This window comes from Oenanthe melanoleuca, chromosome 18 (assembly GCF_029582105.1).
Source record: "Oenanthe melanoleuca isolate GR-GAL-2019-014 chromosome 18, OMel1.0, whole genome shotgun sequence".
NCBI lineage: Eukaryota > Metazoa > Chordata > Aves > Passeriformes > Muscicapidae > Oenanthe > Oenanthe melanoleuca.
This window is the reverse complement of record NC_079351.1, coordinates 4382807-4395550: the sequence shown is the minus strand read 5'-3', so window position 1 is coordinate 4395550 and position 12744 is coordinate 4382807. Positions and strand designations below refer to the sequence as shown.

Here is a 12744-nt window from a genome sequence, read left to right as displayed (position 1 = left end):
CTTAAACATCATTGGTTATTATTAGCAGGCGTAAAATGCAAAGGAGCCCAGAGCTGTTGGGAAGATGATTTACTGCAAATAAAGCACTTGATTATTAAAAAAAAAAATTCTCTGGCATAAGTATTGTGAAGATTTATAGCCATGGAATTTCCAAATGGAGATGTGCTCTCTAGGAATAGTCTAGAGATGCTTTTTTTGGTATTTTGTCTTGCACTCTTCCGTCTTGTTCTGCTGAGAGTCCCTTAAACCTCCCTGCAGCTCTTTCCCACCACACCACAGCTGTGCTTTGTTTGCCTCAGGTGGGCACAGAGCTGTTTGCATCTTTTTTCATTCCTCTTCAGCTTTACTGATGCTTCTACTAACCCAGTACAAAGAGCCTTGGATAAGCTTACACAATAACTGAAATGATAGATAAGATCCAAAACAATGAACACTAATATTCAGAGCAGTTTGGAGCTCAGGTTTTAATTTAAGCTGTACCTAGAAATCCAAGTCCCAGGCCATGGCTTTGTTTTAACTTCTGTGTTTGCACAAACTGCTCAGTGCCAAACATTTGTTTTTGCCTAATGGAAGCATTATGTTGTCAGTAGTCCCTACAGCTGGTATGACTTGTCTTTCTCCTATCAATTCTTGGAGGATTTCCAAACATGAGAAATGCATGAACACAGCCTGAACTGAAAATCTGAAAAGATTGGGTTCCTTTCTTAAATCAGGCTGGAAAGAACAGTTGAAAACAGCAAGGAGGAGCTGACCAAATACTGCAAACAATGTTCTCCATCAGATCTGGTGACACCCTACACGAACAGATTCCTGCTTTTCCCTAGTGTTCAGGTCTCTTCACTTTTTCATAAATATTTGTTTGATAAATATTTGTTTAGGGTCTTTCACCCTAATTTTATTCATATGAATGGCAGTGTTTAATGTCCTTAAATCCAGCTGCTAAGATATTATGAGAATAAATCATCAAAACTTTTTCGTCAAGATCAGCAAGCAGAAAAAGATGGCGTGAAGTGGTTTCTGGTGGGGCTCCCTGTCAGTTTTCTATTTCAAAGGAAGCTAATAAATAACACAATTATTCATTTGGAAGCCCTTGGAAACACAAGATAAAACCACCATCAGCCCAGGCCCTGGACATGGGAGGAGGGGAAGGAGGCAGAATCTTTGTTGCTCAAGCCTGCCTGGAAAGCTGGAGTGGCAGAATGCACTGCCCAAGGTCACTCAGCAAGTCAGTGGCAAATGCAGGAATAAAATCCAGAATTCCACCTCCATACACTACTCTGCAGACCCCAACAAGCAGCAGCAGAACTCCTGTCCCTCAGTCTAATTAACATACTCAGCAATTCAGTTATTTAAGTGCAAGGAAAAACAAATGTCAAGGCAAGAAACAAATTCTACTGTGTCTCAGGCTATTTACTTGACTCAGGAGAAGGTGCTTTCCTGAATGAATCTACAATAGAGTTAGGAAGTGTTTTGTCTGCCCTTTATCTGTCTGTCCATCTCTCTGTTGTTTAAAGGCACGCTCAGTATAACAGAAAGATTGTGTGTGGGAAAGAAACAGGTGAAAATTAACTTCTCCCTTTATTTTAAAGTGTGTGGATTGAATATTCAATTCAATTGAATATTTAAAAAAAAAAAAAAAAAAAAACTTGGCCACAAGTAAGTTACATAACTTAAGCCAGTCTAAAATTATGTGCCAGCAATTTACATGAGTTTTATGTAACTGTTTATACTGCTGTTTATTTAAAAATTACTACTTATCTTGGCGACCGCAGCAACACATCGTGCATTTGCTAGCTCTGGAATACAGGGCACCTTCATTAAAACACATAGTCACCAATATATTAAACACACAAAAAAGCCCTGCTCTGACATAACATGAAGTGTCAGATGGAAAGCCGCAACAGCAAAGACATTCAGCGTTCACAACAAAGCAGCCCTTTGGGGTGTTCAGAACAGGACTGGAACATGCTCCATCCTTAATTCACCCAACAGCTTTCAGGTCCTTTACAGCACAGTTGGTGCAGTCTACAAGACCAGCTCCTGTTCCTGGGCTCTTATAAAGGACCCTCTTCATCCTCAGCTTTCTATACTTGAGCATGTTTATAATTCAGCATTTACGTGCTGAGGTGAGGCAGCCTTTTGTTCCTTCTTAAAGTCCCAAGGACTCCAGCGTGACACAAATGGTTGGGAATTTCTGTTTGCTCTCTCCTAGCACTCTCTCTCACACAAAGGAGGCAAAGATTTAGCTAAACCTTCATGATGGGCTGCTCATGCACAGATTACATAATTTTTAGGCCCAGATTTATCACCAGGGTAAGGCTGTGGATGAGTGGCTTTGTATTGGTACAAGGAAAAGCTGCAGACACCCCACAAAGCCAGGCAGTGGGAGCAGCACTGGCCTAATCCATGGATTTTGCCCTTGTTTTGGGGCCTGTTGACTGAACAAGGTGCTCTACCCCTCCTTACTTCATTTTCACTTCTATTACATAGGAAAACTGGTATCCATGTCCTCCTAGGAGGTTTCTAGCCCAATGAATCAGCATAGCAGAATATTATGTATTATTTTTAGACAACCATTGCAATAGGGAGCTGAAAACTGGTAATGCAGGCCAGGAGATATAAACCTAAGTGATAAATTATTTCTGTCAATTTGCATTTCTTTAAAGCTGTATCATGTAGTCTTCTCACTTGAATCCATAAAATCAAGGGAGGAAAGAAGTTTGTTAAAATTATAAGTAAGCAAGAAAATTCTGAAACTTGTTATGAGTTTCTTTATGACAGATATACTTTGAAATGAGGGGGAAAAGAAGGCACTATTCCAACACAGCTGTTGAAAAAATATTTATTTTTCAGTTATGGAAATTTTTATTGAAACTGGGGGACGGGTTTTTTTCCAAAAGGGAGGTTTTTAAATAAATACATTTGAAAATTAAGTTTTGAGTAACTTTGGGTACACCATCTTGTTAGGTAAATACACTTTATAAGGAGGGTTCTCAACCCTGATAACCATAACCTGATCCACAAGCTAATATCATACTCCTGTGTTTCAAATCCATGGGGCTCAGCCACCACTGGCTAAGCTAAAAAAAAGCAAAATGCTGGCATTGCTGACTGTATAAGGAGAGGCACAGCTGAGCCTCAGCCTGGCAGGCAGTGGAGGGTGGATGGTGGAGGGGCAGGGGAACCCAGGGGTGCACCCCCAGCGCTCATGGCAGGACAAGCACTGGGTCCTGGAGAGGCTGGGAAGTGCCAGCACTGACACCAGCTGGGGCAGCAGCTCACTGGGAGATCAGAGCCAAGCCCTGAGATTTACCATCACAAAACCTCTCAAACTTCCCTGCTGCTGCTGAGATGGCTTTGAGGGCCATGTCAGCCTGTTCTCCCCTTGGAAACTCAGCGTCTCTCCCTGAGCTCAGCAGTCTGATTATTTCTGAGAACAAGCTGCCGTGCTGTTGCTAGTCACAGCACCAGTGTTGTGGTGTTCCTGCTGGTCACAGGCTTACAGACAGGTAGGATTGCAGTCCTGCTCGGATTAAGGCACTAACTCCCCTTCAGACATCCCTAAATATTGGGAGCACTCCTCTCAATGCCAAATGCAAGTGGCACACCACAGGACAGGACTGCAATATTTATTTGGGTGTAAGCTACCCAAATTGAAATATGCCTCTTGAAGTACCACTTTATGTCTGGGCAGTCTCCAGTCTATAGAACAGTTCAAAATTTGGGAAGATCAAATGCTGCCTAGAGTTACTTCTCTCACCCTTGGCCTTTGCTTTGTGCTGTCTGAAGTGTGACCCAACCACTGCCCCTCTCATGGAGCAGGACACTCAGCCATGCCTGGGGATTGCAATGCAGTCAGGATTTGCTGGCAGAATCTGTCCTGAGTGACACTGTCTTGCTTGACATGAATCCTTGAAAAGAAAAATGGTGCTGAAGTGACTACAAGCCCCTGTTGACAGCAGATTCAGCAGTTTGAGCAGGGTTTCTCCTTCTGGTTTCTCCTTCTGGAAAACAGAAAACATGTCTAAGTTTGCAGCATGCATACAGTGTCTGCAGTGATTTAATACAAGTAGAGTTAGAAACCTTGAAAATCATGGTTTACAATGGAAGTTCTGACAGACTATCAAGTTCAAGGTTAATTTTAAGTATCCCTATAATTAAACTGTCAACAAAACCCTACAATACAGTACTGCAACAGTCTCTACATTTTCCTGCTAATGTGCAGAGATAGCTTCCACTAAAGGTGGCAGTAATTAGGTATTTAAAACCCGTGGAAAACTAGAAAAATACACAGTGAAAAAATTCAATGAGGATATAAAAAAGCAATCTTCTTTTCATTGCAGCAAACACAAAAATGTTGCAGAGCATGCTGTGCATTCACAAACTGCAATCATAGAAAAGGAGCGATTAGGGGAGAAGGGAAAAATGAGTTGTGCTATTGATACTTGGCTGTTTCAGAAAAATGTGTTGGCAGTTAAATGTTGTATATGCTAAACAAGAAATTCTCTGAAGCCACTTTCTTTTAACGTGAAAATACCAGTATGACACTGTCAGAAGATGAAAATTCCACATGTTGAAATTAGAATACCTATATCCTTTGAACTATTCTAAATTATCAACTCCAATACTAAGGAATATACAAACAAAGTGTCTAAAAACTATTCTGTGAATAGCTTTTAGGAAATAAAGGAAAGCTTTATATTGAATTCTTTGGTGTAAATCCAGGAGAGTTATGAGTTTCTACTGTAGAATAATTCAAGAGATTAATTTCACTATGGTTTTTGATAGGTTTTCCTGGAATTTTGAGTCTGAAGGTACAAGTCACTAAATCCCTGAGGTATGACTCCAGAATTAACAGGATGGCACCTCTCATTAATAGGGAATAATTTAAGAAAAAAGGCTGTTTTCCTGCCTGCAGCCATCCATCCCTCACTTGCACATATTCTTTTTTTTAAACAATCCAGACCATTTCATGGTCTGCTCAGTACTATTTTATAAGCACAATAATTTTTGCAAGTACAAGAGGGAGAATATGGACAGCAGGATTCCATAAGTGGAATCCATAAGAGGATTCCTGAGCTCAGCAGGAACAGGAGTGCCAGGAGCACCTTGGTGAAGGTGCCCATAAATGAAGGAAGGATGGGAGGGCTCTGTCAGCCCAGCAGCACTCAAACCCCTTCAGAACTGGATGCAGCTTCCCAGGTCCTGGTGGAGCTCTGTAATTGCAGTGACAGAGCAGCAGCAGCAGGCCAGGAGAGCCAGAAGCACCAAAACCAACCATGAGGCACCAGGGAGTGTCAGATCCAAGGAGAATATTCCTGTACAAATTAGCCAAGGGTAGTTTGTGGGTCTGAGGAGCCAAAAGGACTCTCTGCCCATGCCCACCTGTGCAGATCCAATGCAAGTCAGTGCTTTTTGTTGGTTAGGATGTATAAACTGCCAAATGGCTTTGACAGGTCCAATTCCTTCACCTTCTCTTTTCCACTACTTCTCTATCTTTAAAAGGAAATTGTTTAAATGAGAGCAATGGTGACTCAAAGTAATTTGTATTTGTATTGTCTATTTTTAAGCATTCTTTCCTGACAAGCTTTTGAACAAATAGCTTTTTTGGTTTTGTCTCCCATACACAGAGATATAATTTAATTACTGTATATTTGCTGTACATTACTGTAAGGCATGACTTTTAGTATCCACATGGACTGGGAAACTGCTCAGAGAAAAGTTAATCTACGAGTGATCCAAGTCCTTTGACTTCTTTGCTTGGACTGGTACCTGACTTGATTTTCTCCTGCTATTTGTTTCTAGTGGAATGGAGCTCTTCAGAAGACTTTTCTCCTTTGGCTGGTGAAATAATTATGGATAAACTTCACTCTTTGAGGTGCTCCATCACAGGTCTCAGGACGGTGAGTTCCAGAGGACTCATTTAGACCTTGATGGCCTAATCCCCACAGTGATACAAAGATGAGAATTTGCATCTCCACCCCTTGGAAATCACTGCAGAGCTTTTCTTGTAGCAACATGTTCCTGTGATTGAGTACGGTATGTCTGGTAGCCATAATCCAAAAGTCACAAAGGAATAGAACCATTTTTTGAGTTATCATTCTCAGGAGAAATTGGGAAAGACTGGAGCAAAAGCTGCTGTTTTCTGGATCATGGGATAATCAGTGCAAAGGCTCTTGAGAAATCTAGACCTGGCTCTGATGATTAGTACCTCAAATAACAATTCTTTCTCTTCTCCTTCTTCCAGAAATGCACATGTTGATGGCAATCATTCTCATTTTTGTTATTTGTCTTTGTATATCTCTTTTACACCAAACAGAACTGGGTCTCAAACCTTGTCCTCAAATCTTTGTAGTATTTTTCAGTCTATCATGGTGCATTTAAATTAGTAAAGCTATTTAAGTTTCTCACTGAAAAAAAAAATCTTTGTGAGGCACTGCTTTGCAGTTGTTACAGCCAAGATTTTGAATCCAGTGATAGTTTTGACTCCAGTTGTTTCCATTTGCAGGGCCAGAGATATTTTGTCCGTGTCTCAGCATACAACATGAGAGGATGGGGACCTCCACACAAATCTACTCCTGAATATGCTTCTCCTTCAAGTAGGTTGGGTTTGTCTGCCCTCCCATTTTTCTTAGTGATGTTGAAATTCATGATGTAATTGTCATGTTATCTAAGAGTGAAATAAATAATAAAACTCAACACCTTCCAACCCCCCAAAAATAAGAAAAATAATAATTTATGTGTATTTATGTCTCAGCTTTTATTCTTCTCCAGTCCTTTGACAGAAAATTGTTTCCTAGTCATTAACACTTAAAAAAATTAGAAATATTTTAATCTTCATTTCTCTAAGGAGAGTTCTGATATTTGGAACTTCATTTTTCAGTACATGAATGGATCAAAACCTGATTCTGAGCTACTAGAAGCACAGCATTTCTCATGTATCTCATGTAATTTTACATTTTACCTTGTAGCATTTCAGATGTCATTCACTGGACCATTCTTACAGCATCCTGTAACATAAAATACTCCACTATGGACACAGATGGTGGTAGGATGTAGCCTGTAAATGTTCCAGAAATATCCAAAAGCTTTTCTTCCTTTTCCAGCCTCTGACAAGTCTTCTCAAACTCCATTAGGGCTATGATTTGTTATTTGTAATTTTTAATCTATTATAATCACATGGTATTGTTAGTTGCTTTTCCAGACTTAGTGTTCCCTGCCAAACTGGCTCAGTGTATTACAGCTCCCCTTGTATTGATTAATGCAGTAACATGGGACTTTTCTTTTTATTGCATTAACACTAGTTTTTATTAGGCTAATGTAACAATTTAATAACCTTGCATGCTAATGTGAAAAAATATAACAAGCTGTACCTACTCTCAGTAGTCATAATAGAGAGGGTTGGATAAATAAGGCTTTTGCATTACCATTGTCCCATTTTACTTCAATTTTATTCTTGTTTTCTCCAGAACACTACCAGAGCTAGGCTAAAGAAATATTCTGTTTGAGAACAAAAATGGGCTACAATCATGGGGCAAATCTACTGTGGATAACTGAATAACTTGGTGATTGATAGGCATTTACCTTGACTATAGCCAGGTGTAACTACACAGACTTGGCCCCAGAAACCCAACATTTACATCAGCTGGGGGACAGATTCTTTCACAGTAGCTTCCAGTTATTCAGCCAAATATCCCCAAAGAAGGAGCACTCCTGGCAAGACAAGTGGTATTTAAGACTGCAACTTTGTATGATGTGAATTTTGGGTTCAGCATATTGCATTGACTTCCCTTTTAGCCCCCTGCTATTAACCCTCTGAAATCTGACATTATGTTCCAGTTCCAAAATTTTGGGGTGTGAGGGAAATCTTCCTGCAGATTTCAGTGGATCAGCACAAAAGCTATGGAGAGAATTCTGTTCATTCCCCTTGTACAGTATCTCAGGGTGTTAAGAGTACAAAAAGTCCTGGAATTCCTGGGTTTAGGGACAGAGCTTTACAGTAAGACCAGCAGACCTAAATGCAAATCTTTTCATTAAGTAATACTCACATTAGAGAGACAAGATGTTATTTACCATTGCAGTTACTGGGGGCAGAACCTCCCTAATCACATGACTGCCTTCACCACTGGTTTTGAAAAGCAGCAGATTTGTGTTTGGCAAGGAAGCTGCAAGCTGACATTACACCAGTGCTGCATAGCAAAACATGGCCCTGAGCTAAAATTTAAATGAGAATACATTAATACTGTCTGTAACAGCAGCCACAAGAATATGCAAGGGAAAGGAGAGCTTCAGGACCTGACACTGATCCAGTCCAATTTCAGAGCATCCAAGGTTGGTGACACTCTTGGAGATGTGTGTGTGTGTGATGACAGTGAGCACTTGCCACTGTCCTCCTGTTTCCCACACACACAGCAGCCACTGGAAAGTGGTGGCCAATGCTGTGCAGCTTCTCTGTGAATCCCAGTAGACAGAAATATTTCTAGGTTTATTCACTAGCAGGTGAGTGATGGAAAATGAGGGGAAGCCAGTCTGGTTTCTGTGTCTTTTTTAAAGTATTCAGCAATCTGGAAGTTCAAAAAGTTTGGAAACCACAGGGATAGAGAGATCACAAGCTTGTTTGAAACTACCAGTCTGATAACACCAAAGCACTTTGAGACTGGTGAGTTCCAGTTAGTCCCTCCTGGCTGCTCACTGGAGCTCTAAGGACATTTCCCTCACACAGAGCAGTAAATGCAGCTGGCCCTGATGTCTGCAGGAGCACAGAGCACACAGGACAGCCCCTCTGCAGCTGTCACATTGCCCACAGGCTATCAGGATACCAAAGGTCTTCTCTTTCCAGCCTTTCATGGGGCTTACTCTGACTGCTACACTAAATGTAAATAAACAGGTATTTATATCCCTGGCATAGTGAGCCCATTGGAAGGAATGCTTGACTCCAAACTTGCACTAGAAACTGGATCTGTATATTTAGTGAGTGAGCAAACTGCTGGTGGCTATGAGAACGTACACAGCCTCTGTGCCAGCAAGATGGGAGCGTGTCTCCTGTGCAGACAGATCTCTTAATTCCTTGATCCACCATTCCTTTGGGCCAGGAAATGGGTGCAATGCGTTTTTGTCATTATAATCAAAGTATGAAAATAGCCAAGCCTGGAATTAAAGAGCTCCTTTCTGATACACACAATTTCTTCCTATTTGTGATGAGTTTGTTTTTTTTTTTTTAATGAAGACTGAGATTCTCTTTAGCAGCAAGTGAATGAAAACAAAGAAACTAACTCGTGGGAGGCTGAAGGTGTGCAGAACAAAGACAGCAGGTTTTTGCCTCAGGAGTGCAGTGCTGAGCAGCTGTGGGCTCCAGGGCAGCAACTGCAGGGTTTGTTCAGGCTCTGCCTGAGAGCAGATCTCCAGAAGTGATTTTACTTCAAGCATGTATCTCTGGCTACAGGGCAAGCTCTGGGTGTAGGAAGAGGCTCATTCTCTGCTTTGCAGAACTGTTGGTGAGTTGTGGAGCCTCCTGGTGTGGCAGGAGTGGCAGGAGGATATTGTGTGACCTTGGTGAGGGGCAGCCCTGCCTGCAGCACCAGAGCCCATTCATGGACAGCAATAGCCATGGTCCAGTCACCACCACAGGCTTCTCAGAGCTGGTCGTGAGCTCTTTGTTAATAATCATGATGACTAATTACCCAGCTGGCACAAAGAAAACTCAGTGTACAAGTAACAACAGACTTAAAAATGACTCTTGACTGCCGAGATGTAAAACTCCTCTAGAGCCGAGAAGTACCAGAGGCAAGAAAATATTTTTAGACCCTCTCCTGCACCTTTGTGCTTCATTTCTGTTTATTTCCTTTGTTCAATAGACTGGAAAGACTGCAGTGGCAGAGAGCCTCGGCACAGGGGACACACGGAGGCCCTGGAACGCCTCCTTCAGCAGGTTCGAGCAGCTCATCAGCACCATAACTGCAGAGGTAAGGAGAAATATCTGTGGTAGGGCACCAGCTGAAGCCTCTGTGGCGCCTGTAATTTTAGCAGTTTTCTAACTAGGTCATACCTTCTCATTCATCAGGAAAAGAAAGATATTAATATTGGCCCATCTGGAATCACTTTAGCACACCATCTCGCTCTTAACCCTTGAAATTAGTTGGATGAAAACATCTGAAGGCTGCAATGTGCACACACACAGGCACAGCCTTTCTCCCTCCATACCCTACCTATTGATTTGTTTTCCCCTGCAAATTAGCTTCACACAGGATTCCACTAAAATGTTTCAAAGACAGCTTTTTTTTATATTTTTTCATATAAAGAAATACTTTAGACAGTTAACAACTGGTTTGGATCAAAAGGGAGGAATTGGCTGCCTCCAAATGGAAGACACTAAGTGGATGTCATGCCAATCCATAATGAAAAATACTTGCACAATGCAATGGGAAGATAAGATTGCTACATTTCAAAACAGAATGGATCAAAACTAGGAGAGAGTTCAAATCTAAGCCAATCTTCATTCATGAGAAACAGACTGTGCCTTTAATAGCTCAAGAGCCAAGGCAACAGCTTGGCATTCTTTTTAGTGCCTATATAAAAAATCCTGTTCTATACAGGTTGTTGAAAAGTACTATTTATTTTCTTAAAATAAACTTCTATCTGGAATAATGCTTCATTGCAAAGGGACTTACTTTAAATGGAAAAGTTAAACTATCATGAAGTTTTCATTTTTCTTCACCCAGTATGACTGCTATGTTGATTTAATTTTGATATAATTTTGCTTTATGTTGATATAATTAATTTAAAATCATAGAAATACTTTGAGCTAAAATCATCTGGCTGAAATGAAAAGATGCAGCCTTTGTTCTTTACATGCAAATTTGTAACCATCACACCCATCCGCGGTCTGACACAACCCACTGTAACCATGGCAACTTAAACTACTCATCTATGATGCTTGGAAAGGGAAAGGAGATATTGCAAGAAAATGTTGTTTCTCTAATTAAAATTCATGCAAACATTATCACTTGCAGGTGGTCTTGGTACTGAAAATATAGATGATGTATCCTATCTCTTACATGGCTTTTTGTGCTATTAAAGAAGGCTTTTTTCCTGGTACAGTTTTTCCTCTCTGGAGTTAGTGCCTATCTCAGCTCTTTCAGGCCAGCCACCTTTCCATCAACAGGGAGTAAGTGATGGAACATCTGAAAATATTATTAGTATGAATTGTTTTACTGACATAGCAGCCCAGAACAGAAGCAGTTATAAATATAATGAAGAAAATCCCTCATTTTGACATTCTGACACCAGTGCCTGGCTCTTATAAAATTCCATTGCTCCTGAAATTAACCCCAGTCTCAAAACTGAGCTCAGACAAATCTGTTGTTGACTTCCTAACACCTTTTCCTTAAATAATAAATAACAATACAGAAAATGTGTTTATCTGAGAACATTTTCTTCTATGCCTGAAAGGCTGTGGGACCTCACATGGGGCAGTACCACATTGTGGAGTCAGCTTGAGCAACACCCTTGCCTCCAACTAAATAAAAATCTCATAATTGCTTGTAATGGTAGCATTACACAGTAGTATAGTTGAGATAAATCATCATAGGAGAACCTTTGGAACTTGCCTTCAACACACAATGATGTCAGTCCCTTTTATTTCACTAATTCAGTAAGAAATCAAAGTTTGCAGGAAAAGTAAGAATGATGATGTCACTTTATTCTGATATTTATCAACCTCAGTGGAATCTGACGAGTTTGATCAAGGATCTGAGATAAGCTGCTGTCTATGAAAACTCCAAATAACAGCTTTCACTTCATGTAATACAGAGGCTTGATCTCTAGTGTTAATTAATGTAAATCAGCATGATTGACAGGGTGGAAGTCGCATGGCCTGCTGTTTACACACAGGCTGAGGACCTGCCCAGGCATTTTTCTGTTCTTTGCCATGATTCCCTTTACCACATTCCAGTTAGTGCCAATCTTGTGACCTGTGTTTGCCCCATTTGTTGTTGAGCTGTCAGTAAAGGGCTGGACATGGTTTGAGGAAGATCCTTGAATCTGCTTACAGATGCTGATGAGCTGTGAAAGCAGAACCAGCTCTGCACAAATAGAGCTCAGTGGGAGCAGAGCTGGTACCAAACCTGGTGTCCAAGCTGTTCCCAAGTGATTCCTGTGTGGGATGTTCCTGCTCATGATGCTCGGGTTGCTCAGAGCACAGCACAGTGACAGGAAGGTGATAAAAACTGAGAGGAATCAATGGAAATGGTGTGAGATTATCTGAACAACGCAGTAAAAGCCTCAGAAGCCAGAGAGGCTGGAGGACAAGGCTGTGTGCTGCCACTCCTGTGGGATCTGGGAGGGACATTGTCCACATTCCAGGCAGATCCTTTGGCCAAGTCTGTTCATTCAGGCTCTGCCTTTTGCCCTGGGCTTTGCATTACAGGGGCTGGAGAAAACAAGCTTACAAAAATACCAGGAAGAATACACTGGAATGTACAGTGAGTTTAAGAGCTTTTGGAATTAGATCAGCTGTTGCTTTTGAACCTGCTCTGTGATATGAGGAAATCTCCTGGGGAATTACTTAGGAAGCTTTGCTTTCATATGTTTAATCTTCTGGAAAACCCTGATAATTACAAATAACAGTCATCCATTTGTCTTCATAATACCATGCTATAGACTATCATAACTGAGTTACTACAATTGTGTGTCCTGGCAACACTTCAAATATATTTTTTAAGTATTTTTTTTTTTTTAGATCTTTCT

The 12744-nt window shown here is 40.9% G+C and overlaps 1 protein-coding gene across 1 annotated transcript in view; it reads left to right on the top strand.

Annotated features, from left to right (window-relative positions):
* The window catches only part of ANKFN1 (ankyrin repeat and fibronectin type III domain containing 1), a 119094-nt gene that overhangs the window by 82365 nt on the left and 23985 nt on the right, over window positions 1-12744 (top strand). The window contains exons 9-11 of the mRNA XM_056505565.1: window positions 5806-5903; window positions 6509-6599; window positions 9855-9962. Coding sequence (XP_056361540.1) covers window positions 5806-5903; window positions 6509-6599; window positions 9855-9962 — 297 coding nt within the window. The remainder of the gene's footprint in view (window positions 1-5805; window positions 5904-6508; window positions 6600-9854; window positions 9963-12744) is intronic.